Here is a 20210-nt window from a genome sequence, read left to right as displayed (position 1 = left end):
CTGGGTATTTGGCTGTGGTAATGAGGCCACATGTCGAGGGTACTTGAAGGGCAGAGGCCAACTGCACTCTGCCCAGATGCCAGCTCTTCCGCTGGGGTAGCCTGCAGGACATCAGGCTCTGGATCAGGGACAAAGGTAGGGCAGAGGCCGACTGCGCTCTGTCCAGCTGCCAGCTCTTCCGCTGGGGTAGCCTGCAGGACATCAGGCTCTGGACCAGGGACAAAGGTAGGGCAGAGGCCGACTGCGCTCTGTCCAGCTGCCAGCTCTTCCGCTGGGGTAGCCTGCAGGACATCAGGCTCTGGACCAGGGACAAAGGTAGGGCAGAGGCCGACTGCGCTCTGTCCAGCTGCCAGCTCTTCCGCTGGGGTACTGAGACCATAGTCCGGCTCAGTAGTCAAGGGAACATGGACGTCAGGAGGGGTTAGCATCGCCTCCGTTAACCCTGGTGCCACGCTAGGAGTTAGCTGGGGAGGGGAATTTGTACTTACCCCCTCCTCTGGGTGTCCCGGTGAGGGTAGTTGGGGATCTGGAAAGGCTGTCCAGCATCCCTGTAGGTCAGGCACAGAGACCACGGTCCCATCTGCGCCGTCTGGAGGATTGGTGTCTCCCCTTGTTGGGGGAAGCTGCCGCTGGGGAGAGGGGGTGCTGTGCTCCTTTCCTGGAAACACAGGCTGCCGCTGGAGAGGGAGACCGCCTGTCTCCACTCCCTGACCATGGTCCTGTTGCTGTAGAGAGGGACCAACTGTCTCTGCTCTCTGTAGGACACACTGCTGCTGGGGGGGAAGGACGGCACCTTCGGCCCCCTGGGGTACACACTGCCGCTGGAGAGGGAGACCGCCTGTCTCCGCTCCCTTACCATGGTCCTGTTGCTGTAGAGAGGGACCAACTGTCTCTGCTCTCTGTAGGACATACTGCTGCTGGGGGGGAAGGACGGCACCTTCGGCCCCCTGGGGTACACACTGCCGCTGGAGAGGGAGACCGCCTGTCTCCACTCCCTTACCATGGTCCTGTTGCTGTAGAGAGGGACCAACTGTCTCTGCTCTCTGTAGGACACACGGCTGCTGGGGGGAAAGGACGACCCCTTCGGCCCCCTGTAACTCACGCTGTTGTTGGGGCGCAGGGACGGAATACTTTGCCCTCACTGCCCGATATTCTGCTTCCATCTGCAGATACTCCGCCAGTTCTCTCCTTATTCTTGGTACCATTTCCTCGGTTAGAAGGGGCCCGTAGACATCCAACCGCCGCTTCAGCATAGCGTCAAACTGTACGTGACTATACCAATAGTCCAGTTTTGCTGGGTGTTCCCAGGATGCTGTTCCTCGCCCTAGGGAAGCCATCCTGTTGTAGCCAGGGGCGCTGCCCAATGGCTAGCGTTGCCCTCAATTGTAACTCCAAACGTTACCAGTGTCTCTGAGCTGCTTCTCCTCGCACTAGGACGCCATCCCACCGCTGCCACCACTGTAACGGAGCTCCGTGTACCCCGACCGAGTACCCTCCGTTAATGGATGCTCCTAGCGCTCTCAGAGGACTCCAAGCACTGCAGACGACACCACAACCACCGCAGGCTCCACAACCGCCGTAGCTTAACTGGAGCCGCGCCGTCTTCCTTCCACCCTGGATCGGCTTCTGTCCTCCAGGACCGTGTGGGGAAGACCTCTCCTCCAGGAGAGCGTATCCGGAACAAGCTCTTACAAGAGCTAAGTGATTAAGAGCTCAGGGGAATATGCAGCGCATAGCAATCCCCAGTGTGATATAGCAGTTCCCTCCAATAACGAGACACGGCTACGTATTGAGGGTCAGAAGAGGTCTGAGGACTGGAACACCCAGCCTGCTTTTTATTAGGATCAGGTACATACAGGACACTCCCAGGGGGAGGATGAAATTGACCAATCACATGCATGGTAACACCCCCACGTCTCCTCCCCTCAGATAAACACATAACCCAATTAAAACATACATTATTTTACCCAAGTTCTGGATGTACCCCAAAAACAGGGGGTACAGCTTTAAATCTGCTATCCCCAAATAGCCCTTGTTCAGGGGAACAGTCTGTCCAAAAATCAGCCCATTCGGATGGATGGTTCGGGAGATACAGGGCTCCAAAGTTTTGACCGACCGCACAGACCAACTAGCCGAAAATAGTTCCATGAGTTTTGGCCTTGCGGTCGGTCTCCGTTCGCACGGTAAAATAGACGAAATTCTTGCCATCCATTCGCATCTTTGTGGTCGCTAGAATCCCCATACTAAGTTAAGTATAACTACCGAACGGCCGGTCGTTCGGTAGTTTCCGTGCGTAGTTCTGGATGTCTGGAGGTCTTAGCGGTATTCGCCTGTTTGTGCTTCCGATTTCAGTTCCATGCGTTCACAGGCAAACACCGCTGTTCGCACGCAAGATGGCCGCGAACACGTGGAAAAGTCCCGAAATGGCGGCCACCTATTCAGAGCACAAAGAATTCGCATGAAATCATACGAACGGCTGTATTCTCCAGTAATGGCATTCTCATGCAATATATTCGCCTAAATCCCCTGGCTGTTAGGTTATATTAGCAGTCCAAACCTACAGCATAGATAAAGGGAAAAAGACAGTCTAATACAAGTCCATATGCCTGAATACAGGGTTTGCAGTGCAATATAGTCCAGGACCATAGTCGCAGGGGAGGAGGCAGGCAAGCAGGCCTCTCCAGGACAAAGTGGCGAAGGGCACTTCGTCACAATATATATATATATATATATATATATATATAATTATCTGGAGCGACCTTCCCATCTACAGATACGTACATGCAATATTCAGTGTCATATCATTGGTGTAGAATCATGAACATAATTTAAGGTTCCTAATATGGCAAGATAATAAACCTGAATTACGTCTATAAAAGACAGATATTAATTTGTTCTAGAATGTAGTCCTTCACTTTAAATGTACACTCAAGGGCTACAAGTGGCCCTCACTCCCCTCTTCTTTTTAACAGATATACATATTATGTTTCTTTAAAAGGAATGAAAGAAACACAAGTTCAAAAGATAAGGGAGAAATACTCACCATTAACTATAACTGCAGTGTACACACACATCGGTCTGTAGCAGATAGATCTCTCTCAGACCAGAAATACATTCTATCAATCAGGAACCTCACAATCTGCCCTATGTATTGTTTCTTATCATATAGATCTTCATCTAGCAGGTCTTATGGGATATGCAGTAAATCCCCCAGCTGGAGTTCCACTCACATCATAAGTGAGTGGCCTCTGCTCGTGCTTTCTCCAGAGAGGGAGAGATGTGCACACTGCATGTACAATTTATTTGTATTTGGATGACAAAGAAGAAAGTAATATTACGACGAAAAGCCAAGAAGCATTCTAATAGTGGTGTGATTTCTACAGATCTCTGTAGTTACAAGCCGTCATGTGCTGTAATACAGTGACAGGGGACCTCTGTGGGTGGCCCATAAAACTTGAAATGAGCAAGTTGTTATGGTGTTTGGAGTGACCAGTATCAGTGCACCTGCCATCTCCTAGATTGAACGGTCATTTCCACAAGGATCTCTACCACTTGTGTCTGTCAACATTATTTTTCTCTGTAAAACATGTATTCCCGACCCTAATAAAACCATATTTAAAGGTAATAAAACGTACCTAAATTCTAGCGCCTTGCCGGTTCACCGTACCTATAGCTGTTCTGGTGACTATAGAGCCCCTTTAAATAACCCCGTTGTACGTTTGTAAAGCTCTGCTAAAAATGTTGGTAAGGTGTAAATCATAATAATAATAATTAACCATCTGTATGTTGTTCCAAAAAAGTGCCAACACATTCATAGATATAAAGTACTTACAATTTACTTCTTAACCTGTTTAGTCTTTACCAGCATGCTAGGATCAGGGCACATCATATGAACATCATTCTTGTAGAGGCTAAATATATCATGTTATGTCTTACATTATCAGATACATTGATAGCCAGGCTCCCTTTTTTGTATTTGTTGATCAAAGTAAAGCATAGATCAGTACTGATCCTTAAATTCACTATAACAAAGGAGTGAAATTCAAGGTTTTTTACTCATAACAAAGTTTTAGAATTATTCTGATTAATTACTGAAATTAATTTATTCACATTCATAACTGAATAATGTATCAAGTATTATACATTTTGGCTAGTTTCTTGACCCTCAAAGAGACACTGTGAAACCTTGTTAAGGGAACGAAATGCTCTTTTAGTCAACTATAACAGCCAACTGATAGATTTGAAGTCGTTTTAGAATTATATTTTCTATGAAGCTTCATGGGCATCTTTTTACGAAGGCAGACTCTGGTCTACTCTACGTGGTCTACTGACTGATGTACCCGATCTTTCCATCTACTTGAACTGTATCTAAATTATTCTTCTGATAGAAGTAGAAGAAAAAGAAAAATAAGATAGATTCTTACGTTCTGCAGTTGTCTTTACTAACAGGAAACATATCACTGATGGAAGCAATGCATATTTCCAGGACATTCTGCTTCTGAAAATAAGGTCCAAAGGCGGTCGGTAAGTCTCACGTTCCTGTACTTTCTGTATTACCTTGCAGAAAGATAAAGGTTTTCTAACCAGATTTCTTCCGGTTACAGATAAATTATTGATTAACTTTCGACAATTAAATTAATAGCAGGAATCTTTGCACTATAATCAACATTATTATGTTTATTGTTGCGTAATGTTTGTTCTTGTGTTTGCAATCATTCAACACACACAGGTATCCCTTTACTAAAGGTCAACATTGTAATTTGCCCTTAATCTCTGCCATATTTCATATAGTTTAATATTTAATCCCGGAAATGATTATGTTAAAATTTGTTATGCATTTATTGTGCTCTCAATTCTTTATCGGAGCATTATTTGCAAATGAAAATTTTACCAAGGGGACAGTATTTTATTTAAAGACACTTTTAGGTGGCATGTAGTGTAGCTCTGACCAGTTTGTGTCATCCTTTATGATGCAGTTGGTTACACTGTGAAAGGTCCCAGCTACTGTAGGTGGGTAACACATGTGGTTACATTAGACCCAGGATGTGTGATCGGAAGGTCAGAAAATATAAAGGAGTCAACATCTAAATACGAAGCATTAGTAAGTCAGCCACGGAATCAAGAGAATGTATCCAGGAGGAATGCAGCATTGTCACGACCGTAGCTGAGATCCCTGGTCTTCAAACTCAAACTCAAAACCAGAAGCAAGAAGATGTTGCAATGTGTGTGTCCATCCTCAACAACCACACAGAGAAAGTGTTCACAATAAGGAATGCTACAGCTCACGACTGTGATGATATCCTACGCCTCATCAAAGTAAGAACGTGACATTGACTTTCAAATGCCCTAAAAAAAAAGGTATTAATAAAAGGGTAAAATTCCCATGCCTGACATTTACGCCAGGCACTTCCAGGATTATTTACTAAAATGGGAATTATGGAGGATTCGAAAGGGTATTGCAAAAAAAAATTCATACTTGAATTCTTTGTGTGACCTTTGTACAGCTTGAGTAACCTTATTGTACCATTGCTTTCCTGCTTGATAGGAACTTGCAGATTACGAACACAAGGAAAATGCAGTAAAACTAACTGAAAAAGGTAAAAAAAAATAAGAACAATAAAGCAAAGTAAAAACAGAATAGTTTGCCACTAGTTTAAAAGTATCTCATGGGTTGTGCGATATGGCCGATGGAGTAATTTACACTCGGCTATCTCACCAACGTGCAAGAATATTTGCATTTTATATATGGTATTTCTGCTCAGAGACAAACACTTAGAATACATACCAGAATCTAACTAAAGATGTTACAGTTCCAACCCTTCTCTAAATGACCACTGAAGTTTTGCCTTTGAAATGTATCAAACCACATACTGCTGACATTAGAATAGACTGGTTACGGATTAGGGAAGTCAGACATTTTTCAGCAAAATGTTTAATCTAACTGAATTTATTTTCTGAACACTGGCTGACATTTCAAAAGTCAGTCACCATCTGATGACTTGTTTAGCCGGAGCTGAAAACCGATTGCATCTACTGCAAATGAAGCATTTGTGGTTGTTTACTTGCAATAATGTTACAATAAAAAGCCATACTGGTTCTAGACATCGGTCCTTGGGTAACAATATTTCATATTAACATAATACAGAACCATAGAGAAGCCATCTATTTACATATAGTTCTCCCACTGAGCATTATTCTGGTAGCAACTATTCCAGTGTTTCACCCATGCACATGCGTATGGATATGTTCACATCCTAAAAGCCACTTTAAACCTGATCCATACTGTACTATTTGCCTTTTCGTTAATCTTGTGACCTTCTGGTGCAATTTGGTCATTGTTTTCTCTAGTTTTCTGACTTCTATGAATTCTGCTATGTCCTAACTAATTTTTGACTATGATTTTACCTTTTGGTCCTCATTAGGAAGCAGTTTGGGAAGGAGCCAAAAATTGAGTAAGGTTGTCCAGGGCCTTCTTGGTGTTTGTTGACTGAGTGTTGTGTGTGAGGAGAATGCGGAGAGCTTTATGGGGTGGCTGATTGCTTCTTTGTATGCTGCTTGAGAGTTATGCGTATGTTAGTCGAAATCAGTGTGTGTTTAGGGTAGTCTTGTGTGAATGTGTTTTGCCCAATCCCTCCTTGCTTTCCTTCCCTGGTGGTCCAGTGGAAGGTGAGACGGATCCCTGGTGGTTCAGTGGGGAAGCTCCATCATCTGTATCAATATCAGGTACCAACCATTTTAAGATTGCCCTTGCGGTTCCAAAGTTTAGTCAATAACGCTGGCTGTGGTGCTCTGAGTCATCAACAAGTGCTGAAGGGACCACGAGGGCACTCTTAAAGTGATGTGTACCTGGTATTTGTACAGGCCACAATGCTCCCTCAAGAAAGTGCAGGGCCGTGGATGTATATCTTGTAATCTCCCTGCCAGATTGAAGAGGCGCCCCTCAGAGCCAAAGCTCCAGGCCCATGTCTGGGCCCGACCCCTAGGCCGCTTTCTTGGTTGTCCAATGGGTAATCCGGCTCTGGAAAGAACTGTTGATAAAATGCGGTTTGGAGCTTGAAATTTATTCAGCCTAGACCCAGATCTTTCCTCTACTTTACAAAATTGTGGTTTCTAACTACATTTAGCAATAGAGGAGATTGTTGTATCCATGATATGCAATGTGAAAGTTTAGATTTGGAAGAACATAACCTATGGTGCAATCGGGAATGCAGGTGTCGAGTCTGTGTGTGTGACTGTATCAATGAAATGTTGACTTTTCCATAAGCCCACCCATTGTATTCCCAGAATATGGTTCCCTATCTTTGCTCTTTCTTTTGGTCAGGTTCTGGACTTCATCTTGGGTATTGGTTTGTACAAAACCCTAACAAGATTCCCATGGTAAGAGCGAAATATTCTTGAAACTCTAATTGTTGAACATCTACAACACAACTGTCATAGATTTACCTTATCTGACTCCGATTAAAAAATAAATAAATATATAGGTTCTAATGTATAACATTACTATTTGAATAATTTCTACACATCAAATTATCTCTTTCACCCATGAAATGTGTGTATGATTTGATTGTGATGGTAAAAAAGCAAAAATGAAGCCAAAATGATTTTGTAGATGTATTATTTATTTTGTGTTTGCATATGATATCAATGTGTATGTTCCTCTAATTTTATTGCTGACCTTTGAGCTCAGAAAGATTAAGCTAATTCAAAGTGAATTTCAAAATTTAGGCTAATGTAGCCAAACTAGAAAGCATAGGTGATATAGAATTATATATATAAGTTGGCTACTTTGGCCTTGAATTTGAATTTCACTTTGACTTCGCAATGAATCATTTTAGTACATAACTCTGTTAATTTCACCAATGACCGTGAATATACATTGACAATTGACACTGAGTGGATGAATGACACCAGGGAACTACATTGGGATGGTGGGACAGAACTCCAAAAGCAAGACAGCTTGGAGAACTGGTTTATGCCAACATAATCTGTTTTAATGGATCAACATGCAATGAGACATTCAATCAATAATCATAAGGCTGTACAGATCCACCAATTCTAAAAATGGAGGACATCCCACAGTAATTTAGAGTAACATTTAGTCCTTAATTGATGAAATGTAGCTAGGTTGGTAAATGTTTCCAATTCAACAACTTTAAGCTTCTTCGTGCAAGGTGTTGTTTGATTCACTACTGTTCAATATCCTGTAAAAAATTGCCCAAATGAATTAATGACTAAATTGTTACATATGAAGAAATGACTAGGACATTTGAAAGATTGTGCCAGGACAGTTGAGCTGGATAAATAGTGGAGTTTGATAATATTACAGTTCAGCTTTGTTCGACCTACAAGATGAAATTCCATATTTAATTCCTGATACTTCCTGCCGTGTTAATTTTGTGTTGAACACTACGATTGCTAATGATAGGAAGGCAGCCCAAACCAAAATGTCTCTCTTCCAGATTTACTTGAAGATGGCTTTGGTGATCATCCTTATTACTACTGTCTAATTGCAGAAGTGCCAGGTAACCCAGATGATCAAGGTAAGTTGGACATTATACGGGCATGATATCTCTAGCCATTGTATAGCCTGCTATAATCACAGGACAGAAAATATCTAGAAAAATAACAGATAACAGGGAATAATGACTCAATTTAGAATTGTGAAGATATTTACGAAACATATGTTCTTATCTCCTTACTGATCTAAAGGGACACTCCAGGCAACAATACTACTTTAACGCATTTTATATAGGTTCTGGCCCCATTAATATGCTGTATTTTTACATGCTCAAATCGATTTAGTTTTTGCATAAACAAAAATAAATATGTGGCCTAAGCCTACATTGACCCCTGCCCGTCCCCCCCAACCCCCCTGCCCCTCTACAACCACCTCCTACTGGACACCCCCCCTCCCCCCGACATACCGGACGAGAGACGGAACAACCCGACAGGTTGGAATCTGACCAGGGAGATGGACACGACCGCAGCAAGGAACGCTCAGGCTATCACCTCCCACAGACAGGACTGACCCTGACACTTACTGTACCGTTAGGATCGATAGGCCCCATGGGGGAAGAAGGTCGAGATACAGTCCTGACAGATGCCAGGCTAACCCTCATAGACACCGGACGCAGATAAACCAAGAGACAAAATACCCAGACCGATGTGGGACCTAAGCTAACTACTATAAGGACGGAGACTGGGCAGAACACGGGATAACTATCGCAGGCGTTTGTCCATACGTAAGAACAAACCATAGTCAGAGCTAAACAGACTGCGCCCCTAGGTGAATCCTACCGCACACACTCACTAGAACATCAGCATAGGACCACCTATACCTTTACAGTTTCTAATCTTCGTGCCCACACACAAAACCTGACGCATAGGGAGATGGGTTGAAACCGGGTCTGGAGGGTTACTCTTCATTGTACCGAGCACTTGCTTGTCAAAGCTCGACCTACCTTCAGTAACGAATTACTAAGTGAACTCGCACGTCATTGAACCTACCCCATTAATGTGTACAAGTTGCCAGCCCTCAGTTTAACTGTCTACCATTGTCAACACTGTACAGAATAAGCATTGTACCTACTGTACCTTTGATTGTTACTTTTGAAAACTAAATAAAAACTGATTGACAAAAAAAAAAAAATGTTTCAGAATCCTGCGCCATAAGCCTGCCTCCCTAGTCACAGTTACTCACTCCAGACAAAGACTTCCTTATGAAATGTATGCACATCGATCAGCCATTAACAGTACTGAATGATATGAATTACAAAGTAAGGACATCACTGCCTGTTTATAGTTTCTCTGAATGTCTGCAGCCAGGATGTAAAGTAAAAGTAGCTCAACTCAGCGATGTTGGGGCCGAGACTGTGTGCCGAGATTGTCCTTTTAAATTCTACAATTACCTAGTTTTGACATCTGGACTAACCTTTAACTTTGAAGGCACCAGTTAACCTTATACAATACATTTTGAAGTCCCGTTTGCATTAGCATTTCCTGTTAGATAATTCACGAAGAACCAAGGATCACACATAACTTGGCCCAAACAATGAAGGTGCAATAGCATCTTTCAATATTTCTTACAGGACACTCTGAGGCTTACATAGACAACTGACTACACACAGTTTGGGGAAGGGGAAGGCAAGGGAGGAAAGACAAAACAAACCCAAAACAACCAACACCATCTTGAAGACAAGGAAACCAAAAGTAATTGAACAAGTCAACGACATACCCAAGGAGTAAAACTACTTCCCCATTAATTAAATAGCAAATACTTCTGTCAAATTGCTTGATAGCATAAAAAAAAAATGACAAAGAGTGGTAGAATATTTATACAAAATGGAAATTAGATGAAAACCGCTAAGGACATCAACCCTGCCCCAACAAATGAGAACTTTTAAAAGTTGATTTAGCATTCTATCACTCTTTTCCCACCAGAAAATTGTTCTGTCTAACTTTTTTTCTGCCACTCTAAATTTAAGGTCTTTTCATTAGTTGATATTTCTGCTAAAAATTGAAATTTAGGTAAAGAAAACATTTAAAAAAATGTTTTGTAATAAATATGAACAAATGAGAGATCAATAACAACAGACACTTTTCAGAATGCTTTACTGAATCTCCCCCAATGTTATTGGTGTCGGATATACAAGTCTGATCTGGCCCAGGCCAATGTCAGCAGCCAGCAAACACTTAACTGGTGTAGAAGCAGATAGCTGGGGAGTGTTTCACTTGAGAAAGGAGAGTTTCTTAGAAGTGACAAGAGAATATAAGAGTAACACTTTTAATGTGAAGACTCAGCAGTAACAGAAGGAAGAACTCTGGATCTCTGTTAAGCCAGATTTGTATTCCTATGTTGCAATGCATGAGCATGCGGGGTCAGGGCCAGATTAAGAGCTCAGTGGGCAGGGTGCTGACACTTATGATTGGGCCTAATTACAGAATCTTATCGAACAAAAACACAAACAGTCCTACCTCCCAAGCGTCATGTATCTGATGGAGATGGTGTGATGGTGTGAATCACGTGACCAGAACTGCCAAAAGGGGCGAACATGCCCAAAAAGGGGGCATGTCTGTCCAAAGAATTGGAAGGCCAGCCTGGCATCAGTGTCCCCATGTCGCCCAGTCCCCTAGTCTCCGAGTGTCCTCTTTTCTCCCCGTGTCCCCATGTCTCAGTGTTTGCCATGTCACTAGGATACTAGGGGACACAGAGACATGTGGACACAGTGAGACATGGGGACACAGACACTGGGAGACTAGGGGACACTGGGAGCCGTGGGGACACTGGGAGACATGAGGACACTGAAAACTTTGGGGACACTGGGAGACATCTGGCTGGGAGACATAGGGACACTAGGAGACATGGGGACACTGGCTGGAAAACATGAGGATACTGGGAGACATGGGGACACAGACACTAGGGACACAGAGACATGGGGACACAGAGACTAGGACACTGAGTGACATGGGGACACTGGGAGCCGTGGGGACACAGACACTAGGGACATTGGCTGGAAGACATGGGGACACTAGTCTCCATGTACCAATGTGTCTCACAATGTCCCTATGTCTCACAGCGTCCCCATGTGTCTCAGCATCCCCATGTCTCACAGTATGCCCTAGTGTCGCAGTGTGCCCTAGTGTCGCAGTGTGCCCTAGTGTCGCAGTGTGCCCTAGTGTCGCAGTGTGCCCATGTTTCCCTGCTGCCTTTCCTCCCCCATCCTTCACTTCCCTGAGCTGTAGTCCCTGCAGACTGGGAGCTGCTGTCTGAACTCTCTGTGCTGCGTAGCTGCTCCCCCGCGGATCAGTTAGTAGAGAGAGGCAGGAGGGATATGCTGTAACTTACTATCCCTGCCTCTCTCCAAACACAGTGACCCCTACTGGTTGGTGCTGGTATTGCAGAGTAATCTCCGTTTATACTGAGAAAAATATCTGCATTTGTATTGCCGGTATTACTGCAATACCGGCACGGCAAGGCAGCCTCAAATACCAGCTGTGCTGGTAAAATACCAGTCAGGTGGCAAACCTAAGAGTAGTGTGTAAAAAAATAAAAAAAAAAAAAAAAATAAAAAAAAAAAAATATATATATATATATATATATATATATATATATATATATATATATTTTAAATGGGCCTATTCCATGGGCCTGGAGCTTCAGCTCCATCAGCCCCTATGCGGGGTAGCGAATAGCTGAAGCTATGAGGTCACTCAAAAAAAAGTGCTAACAAATAGGCAGAGAAGTGGAGATTGTGATTACTGGTCTAAAATGGCTACCACATTTTACTTTTTGAAAGAAAAATAAAATTGAATGCATTGTTATTCCGCCTTTTAGCTCGATCCAACGTAGGCTTTGCAATGTATTACTACACGTATGATCCATGGGTGGGGAAAGTCCTTTATCTTGAGGATTTCTATGTGATGGAACCATATCGAGGTAAGATGAACACCAATATGTTTTCTACAACACTATCTGTACTGTTAATGTTCCTGATTAATTTGTGCCGGAAGACGACTCATTTCACACAATTTCTCTCTTTTGAATCCAGGACTGGGAATAGGATCAGAAATGCTGAAGAAATTATGCCAGGTAGATCATTGTTAGAATCTAATGCAAAGCTCTGAACATATACAGTTTAAGGACCCGAATTATTACATTTTTGTAGCTAGATACATCATAACCTAAATGTTTTGCATGGGCACTATTTACCTTGGGTCTATGGAAATAGTTTAGCATTGACAATGCACAAACAGTGCCATACGGCAAATTTGTCCAGGATCAATCACTAAACAGTGAATGGTCAGAGATTGATCGGGGAACTGAGTAGAATCAGCCCAGCTGGGAAAAAATCTCCAATTCCTTGTTCTTTGCAATTAATTAAAAGAAAGGTATGAAAGCGGGGGAAACTCACTGAGAGGTAGCTAAAATTGATTTACTTGAGTGATATGTGCATGGAGGTCTGACAGAGATGACAAACTCTTCTACAGTCATACAAAGAGTTCTGACAGACAGTGTTTGACCCCCAACAGAGACATGGATGAATACCAGATGCAGATCAAAAGAAGTAATTTGGTAGACCATACGGATGGGTTGTGTTAACAGTCAATGCAGCAGCTACTGTCTCCATAGACTACAATAGAAAATAGTAAAGTCATTAGGCATTCTGCACCCAATCAATATCATTTTCTCTATTTCTTTTTAAAGAGATACCTCTTAGTACTGCAGTTTGAAAATCTTTTGCGGCATTAAAAGCTTAGTTTGTGTGAGAGACGGAGAGAGATGTTCTAATGGTATCTGTTAAAGTAGACAATTGAAATGTTTCTATGTAATATTTTTCTACAAGGATAACTTATGTTCTTAGTCTTAAAGCAGGTGTATGTAATACTATATGTCTTGTCACCAGGAAGCAGTACAGCGCCAATGCACTTGCATGCATTTCCTCGTCATGTCGCAGAACAAGGCCTCAGTAGAATTTTACAGAAGAAGAGGCGCTACCGATCTCTCCAACGAGGAAGGCTGGCACCTGTTTACATTTACCGAAGACAATCTTAAACGCATGGCGGCAAACCAATGAACATGTTAAGGATTTAATCATCACGCATCCATAGGGTGGCTGACTTTTATTCTAAATATACTTGCTAAGTAGCTCTGCTCCTTAAAAACAAAACAAAAAAAAAAAAAACATGTCGCTTCTCTAGTAATATTTCAAGCAGTCTTGCCCTCCATGTTGTACTTTATACGCAATTTCACAAAAGAAAGTGCTTCTCAACCTTTAGCATCTCCAATGTTTTTACCCAATATCTAACAAGTACTCCCTTACCATCAGCTTTCCTGCTTTAACGTAGATTCTCAAAATGTTTATTGATTGAAGATGATCGGACATGACAGATATCTACTAGAGTCCGTACCCTGGGTATCCGTCACTGACTGCACATTGTTCAGATTAAGAATGATGAACTGCACCTGTTCATAAATGTCTCTGTAACAGGTGAGATGTTAACACAGCATGCATTTCATTGGAATTTTAGAGTTGGAACACCATGGATTCCAGCAATGGTCAACGCCTTCAAAAGAAGCATTTTCCCCAAACACATTACATATAGTTTATTTACTTAAAGGGAAACTCCAGGCAGCATAACTACTACAGCGTATTAAAGTGATTAAGATGCAACAATGCTGTTCGTGAAAACTTATCTGTTAAATCCACAAAGACTTATTTCAGCTACTTTACCCGAAAAGCTGTAACGGTTATGGTTCTTGTCGTTTCCGTACAGTCATTGACAGTCTATTTGTTTCTATTACAAATAGATGATCCACTTAATTAGTGGCAACAGAGTTTCACAAATTGTTAGGACAAACCACCTTCTGTCAACGCAGGGACTTTAGATGATGGCGATGAAATTAAAATGTAAAAATCTCTGGAAAAAAAATTAAACCTAGTTCACACGAGTTTGACTTATTCTCCAGTCATAGCAACTTGGTCTTGCACCAAGATAAACGAAAGCGTTATTTTTAAACCTAGCCTGGCAAACTTGTTCCCGTGAAACAGCTGATTAGCTAACATGGGATATATATTGGATGTAATAAGCAGGCAAAGCGTTATCACATAGGCAAGTCACTGAACATATGATGAAACACTCCTCCCGTGATCCTTCACCACACAGTAGTACAAATGTCATTTTAATGTTATCTGATATTCTGGTGTTCTGAGAGCCCTAAACATAAATGGCACTAGGTTCGAAAGGAAACGATGCAGGACGAAAGATGCAAGAAAATAATTCATATTTCAAGTGTCTAAATATGCTGTAAACCCCAATACTTTGCATCTTCTGCAGTGAGCTCTGCCCGGACCAGATCTATGTAAGTTCCAAGCTCATCCCATAAATTCCTACACACCAGAGGTTTACAAGCATAGTAAGGCTCTGTAGAAGTGATGACATCTCATACTAGGAACCAAGGGACTAAAAAAAGGGAAATACCGTAGGTTGGAAGAGAGAAGCAGAAAGGATTTCTTAACAAAGCAAAACCATTTAAATAAAAATATAGGACGTTGCACTCTATTTTTCGTTTCATGTTTCCATTGGAAACAAATTATGGGGTCTATCCCAGTGGACTAAACATGGAACAGTTCTTCATTTCAAATTAATTGAATTTTTACTTTTATTTAATGCAAAGTACTCACACTATTGCTTTTACTGATTGGGGAAATCTAATTAACATTTGAATTTTAAGCTACTTTTTAAGTTACAGAATATGAAAATGCTGCGGTAGTGACTACACTTCTTTGCTATATATGTAGATTTATATATATATATATATATAAAAAAAAAAAGGGTTTTCAGCTAGACGAGAAGCAGTCGGGAAAACTGAATTGCAAAAGTCATGTGAAAATGGGCCAAGATGTGACTACAGTTGAGTTAGAGATATTTTAAATATCAGCAATTTTGGCGTTATACTTTGCAATTTTTAATTCACTGTTTAGTCACACTAGAACCACACTGACCTGATTCAATCATTCCATGCAGAACGTAAAGTAGTATTTGCAAGGCCGTGTCGAGTTCTGATACACAGGAAATAACATAAAAACAGTGGGACCCTGCTGCAAGCTTGAAAAACATTGTGAATTTATTTTTTGTGAACATGATATTATACTTACTTTTCCCCACATATTTCAACTATGATCATTTAGGAATATAAAAAAAAAATAATCTGTTACAAAACGGTAGGAAATGTGTTGTTTTCAACCATATTTAAGAATTAGTATAGTATAAATGATATAGCTCATCTATGCCACAAGGATACCAACACAATTTAACTCATAATTACTGGGATTCAGCTTCTGGTACTGTATAGATCTTTATCTTCAGGACTGGACTGGCCATGGTCCACAAGGTTTGGATCAAGGATGAACTTTGTCGTGGATGTTAGAGCTAGAAGTATTAAAAAGACAAGCAAACAAAAACAAGACTCTGTGAATAATCAATTCACTTACAATCAGTGATATTTCATGCCATCACCCCAATCCATTACCTAAAAACAGTATGCAACGTCCTGCACATTCAGCGTAAGAAACACTATACAGACCTGCACCTTTAAACAAGGACATTTTGATATTGCATCTTTAAAAGTCGGGTTTATTCAATCATTGGCCCTTAAGGGGTTAACCAAGAACATATGATGTCAAAACAGCAAGGAATTGCAGAATAAAACGGTTTCAGGGCATATACATTTGTTCCGACCAGCTGATTATTTTGGGTATTCGCAGACAGATCTCACTACCCAAAATTCACATCAGCTGTTAAAACAAGCCATACTCTCACAGTAGGAGAACAGGCCACATATCCTGCATTGGGCAGGTAAATAATTCTCGAAAAGCAGTTTTGGATGTCAAAACATTAGAGGCTGTTGTGTTGTCCTCTCTAAATCACCTTCATGTAAGAAAAACATTAAATCTTATAACGGTGCTAGCTTTCACTTATGTTATTTGTCACACAAATGTGTCGCTTGATTAGTCTGCTCCAAGAATTCTTCACGTGATGTTAGAGAGGATGAGCATAAAGCGCTATGTTACGTGTTGCTCTGGCATTCAAGGGTTAAATGGCTTTGAAGAGCTCATTATTGCTTTTATGTTAAACCACAAAGGGGTGTCACATCAAATTAAAGTCGTCTTACTTAAAACGTAATAGAACTTGCTCAGCTGTGTCTTACAGCCGCACTCACAGAGAAACACTTGGCAGGACTAAAAATCATGATTTCTGGAAGGTTCCCTTGTGAATGCTCCGTTTTAACGGGTGACTGTTTTTTTAGTACTGCGAAATGAAACATGCAATAATTCCTACCTAAAGCAGATAATGCCTCATTATTGCCCACATTCTCATCCTTTCCATTTAGGTGGCTTTTAGACTCAGATTCCTGTAACACTGGAGATTCAGGCTGCGACTTTGTATCAATTATTTCATGTTCAATGTGATGGTGCAAATCTTCATTCCCCACTTCAGTTACTTGGCCCAAGACCTGTAAAATAATTATACATTTTCAGACAACTAAAACCGTTTTTTTCTTCTTGTAATTAAAGGGACACTATAGTCACCAGAACAACTACAGCTTATTGAATTTGTTCTGGTAAATAGAATAATTACCTTCAGGCTTTTTGCTGTAAACACTGTTTGATTCAGAGAAAATGCAGTGTTTACATTACAGCCTAGTGATAACTTCACTCAGGGCCGGATTAAGAGCACACTGGGCCTGGTGCTGACAATTATGATGGGCCTAATTACGGAATTTTATCAACCAAAAACACTAAATCAGTCATACCTCCCAAGCGTCATGTATCTGATGGAGATGGTGCTGGAGGGAAACTCATAGGATGCAGCTATAAGAAAACACATACTCTATGCTAATCTCTCTCTAATTTATGCTTTCATCTTTCAAGTAAATCCATAACCCCTAACAGCAGTGTCCAGTGAAGCAGGAAGTCAATGGGCGGGGTAAAAGGGTGGGCCACTGGTGCGAATCAGGTGACCAGACCTGCCAAAAGGGGAGAACATGCCCAAAAAGGGGGCATGTCTGTCCAAAGGATTTGAAGGACAGCCTGGCATGAATGCATGTCAGGCTGCCCGCCAATCCTGCAGGCTGTCCAACTAAGGGCATACTATGCAGGCAGCACCCTGAGCTTGACTTAAATGCGTCTAATGATGCGCTCACTCCATGCTTTCTAAGCCTGTCCCCTAGCACTCACTGGTTCACTTCTCTCCTTACCTTCTTACTAGCAGGCTGAAGTTCCTGGTATATAGTCTGGGACAGAGAGAATGTGTATGTAGTAAGTGTAAAAGGAAGGGGACATGCCACAGTGTTAGAGAGACCTACGTCTGCATTACCTAAACTAATTTTATTGTCAGCCAGTCCACACAAGTTTTGTTCCCATACATCCCTCTTAAGCTTCCAAACTTAAAAGGACACTATAGTCACCAGAACAACTACAGCTTATTGTATTTGTTCTGGTAAGTAGAATCATTCCATTCAGGCCTTTTGCAATAAACACTGTCTTTTCAGAGAAAATAAGTCCACTGGCCACTCCTTAGATGGCTGCTAGAGGTGCTTCCTGTGGCAGTACTGCCTAGTGTGCAGCACTGCCATTCAGTGTCTCCACCCTCTGCATGCAGACACTGACCTTTCCTCATAGAGATGCATTGATTCAATTTATCTTTATGAGGAGATGCTGATTGGCCAGGGCTATGTTGAGCTTGTGCTGGCTCTGCCCCTGATCTACCTAGTTGACAGTATCAGCCAATCCTATGGGGAAGTATTGTAATTTGCTCAGACCACCACTTCTGATGATGTCAGCAGACAGTCAGTTCAGATGCAGACCCAGCAGCATATTTTACTATTCTTAGGGAGCCAAGAATGGGCCAGGGTGGTTGTTTTAACATAATAGGGTCAGAAATACATGATTGTGTTCCTGACCATATAGTGCTCCTTTAAGCAAGAGTATGTGAAGAGTAGTTAGGGTTGCCACCTTTCTTGAAAAAAAAATACCAGCCTTAATCATTTGTATAATCACAAGGAGTGACATCAGAGAAAATTCTGTAAAATCACCAACAAACTACACAGTTTGATTCTGCTGTAGAGATGGATTGCTCCCAGTGTCTCAGTCTCGCAAGTCACCCAGTGTATCACAGTGTCAGTGTCCCCATGTCACCCAGTCTCCCAGTGTCCCCATGTCTCAGTGTGTCCCCATGTCACTAGGATACTGGGGACACAGTGAGACATGGGGACACTGAGAGACGCAGGGGCACTGAGAGACCCGGGGACACTGAGAGACATGGGGACACTGGGAGACATGGGGACACTGGGAGACATGGGGACACTGGGAGACATGGGGACACTGGGAGACATGGGGACACTGATACATTTAGGGAAACTGGGAGAAATGGGGATACTGAGACACTAGGGACACAGAGACATGGGAACACAGACACGGGGAGACTAGGGGACACTGGGAGACTAGGGGGCACTGGGAGACTAGGGGACACTGGGAGACTAGGGGACATTGGGAGACCAGGGGACACTGGGAGACTAGGGGACACTGGCTGGGAGACAGACACTTGGGGATACTGGGAGACATGAGGGCAGTATTGGACATAGACATGGGGACACTGGGACATATAGGGACACTGGGAGACATGGGGACATAGGCACACTGAGACACTAGGAACACAGACACTGGGAGACATGGGGAAACTGAAACATTTGGGGACACTAAGACACTAGGGACAGATACATGGGAACACAGACACTGGGAGACTAGGGGACACTGGCTGGGAGACAGACACTTGGGGACACTGGGAGACATGAGGACAGTTGTGGACATAGACATGGGGACACTGGGACATATAGGGACACTGGGACATATGGGGACACTAGGCACACAGAGACATGGGGACACCGAGACACTAGCGACACTGGATGGGGGACATGGGGACACTGGGAGAAATGGGGACATAGTGTCTCTGTGTCCCAATGTCTCAGTGTCTCCCAATGTCCCTATGTCTCACAGCATCCCCATGTGTCTCAGCATCCCCATGTGTCCCAGTGTCCCCTAGTGTCTCAGTGCCCCCATGTTTTCCAGTGTCCCCAAGTGTCTCAGTGTTTCCAGATCTCCCAGTGTCTGTTTCCCCATGTGTCCTAGTGTCTCAGTGTGTCCTAGTGTCTGTGTCCCCATGTGTCCCCTAGTGTCTGTGTCCCCTAGTGTCTCAGTGTCCCCATATGTCCCCTAGTGTCTCAGTGTCCACATGTGTCCCCTAGTGTCTCAGTGTCCCCATGTGTCCCTGCTGCCTTTCCCCTCATCCCTCACTTACCTGAGCTGTAGAGCTGCTGTCTGGACAGCTGTGTTGCTGCTCCCCCACGGATCAGTGAGTAGTAGAGAGAGGCAGGGATATGCTGTAATTTCCTATCCCTGCCTCTCTCCACACACAGTGACCCCTACTGGCCGGTGCTGGTATTGCAGAGTAATCTCCATTTATTCTGAGAAAAATACCTGAATTTGTATTGCCGATATGACTGCAACACTGGCATGGCCAGGCAGCCTCAAATACTGGCTGTGCCAGTAAAATACCAGTCAGGTGGCAAACCTAAGAGTAGTGTGTGTAAAAAAAAAAAAAAAAAAAAAAAACTTTTTTTTTTTTTTTTTTTTAAATGGGCCTATTCCATG

The 20210-nt window shown here is 42.6% G+C and overlaps 2 protein-coding genes across 5 annotated transcripts in view; one reads left to right on the top strand and one right to left on the bottom strand.

The window, feature by feature from the left end:
• Nucleotides 1–5022: 5022 nt before the first annotated feature.
• Nucleotides 5023–13649, top strand: SATL1 (spermidine/spermine N1-acetyl transferase like 1). 2 transcript variants are annotated; one of them, XM_063433335.1, is made up of 6 exons: nucleotides 5023–5316; nucleotides 5546–5597; nucleotides 8460–8540; nucleotides 12335–12436; nucleotides 12549–12589; nucleotides 13404–13649. In XM_063433335.1, exons 1-6 carry the CDS (start codon nucleotides 5221–5223, stop codon nucleotides 13572–13574), a joined length of 543 nt encoding a protein of 180 aa, XP_063289405.1. In that variant the 5' UTR covers nucleotides 5023–5220; the 3' UTR covers nucleotides 13575–13649. The 2 variants fall into 2 exon arrangements, with proteins under 2 accessions (XP_063289405.1, XP_063289406.1); XM_063433336.1 differs by lacking the exon at nucleotides 8460–8540.
• A 1951-nt stretch (nucleotides 13650–15600) lies between these two features.
• Nucleotides 15601–20210, bottom strand: part of APOOL (apolipoprotein O like) — a 31842-nt gene continuing 27232 nt past the window's right edge. The window contains exons 8-9 of one of the 3 annotated variants that reach the window (XM_063431860.1): nucleotides 16840–17014; nucleotides 15601–15930 (exon numbers count right to left, since the gene is read on the bottom strand). In XM_063431860.1, the coding sequence (XP_063287930.1) occupies nucleotides 15833–15930; nucleotides 16840–17014 (273 nt within the window). In that variant the 3' untranslated portion in view covers nucleotides 15601–15832. Of the gene's footprint in view, nucleotides 15937–16839; nucleotides 17015–20210 lie in introns of all 3 variants that reach the window. The other 2 variants (XM_063431861.1, XM_063431862.1) reach the window with 2 other exon arrangements.

The sequence above is a fragment of the Pelobates fuscus genome, chromosome 9, assembly GCF_036172605.1.
Source record: "Pelobates fuscus isolate aPelFus1 chromosome 9, aPelFus1.pri, whole genome shotgun sequence".
NCBI lineage: Eukaryota > Metazoa > Chordata > Amphibia > Anura > Pelobatidae > Pelobates > Pelobates fuscus.
The sequence above is the reverse complement of the archived record's forward strand: the minus strand, read 5'-3'. Positions and strand labels throughout refer to the sequence as shown.

Excerpts from the sequence above, each read along its gene's own strand:
- SATL1 (XM_063433335.1), top strand. The coding sequence starts at position 5,221 with ATGTGTGTGTCCATCCTCAACAACCACACAGAGAAAGTGTTCACAATA. Across the intron at positions 5,598-8,459 it reads AGTAAAACTAACTGAAAAAG|ATTTACTTGAAGATGGCTTT; the intron begins GTAAAAAAAAAT and ends TCTCTCTTCCAG. Across the intron at positions 8,541-12,334 it reads AGGTAACCCAGATGATCAAG|CTCGATCCAACGTAGGCTTT; the intron begins GTAAGTTGGACA and ends TCCGCCTTTTAG.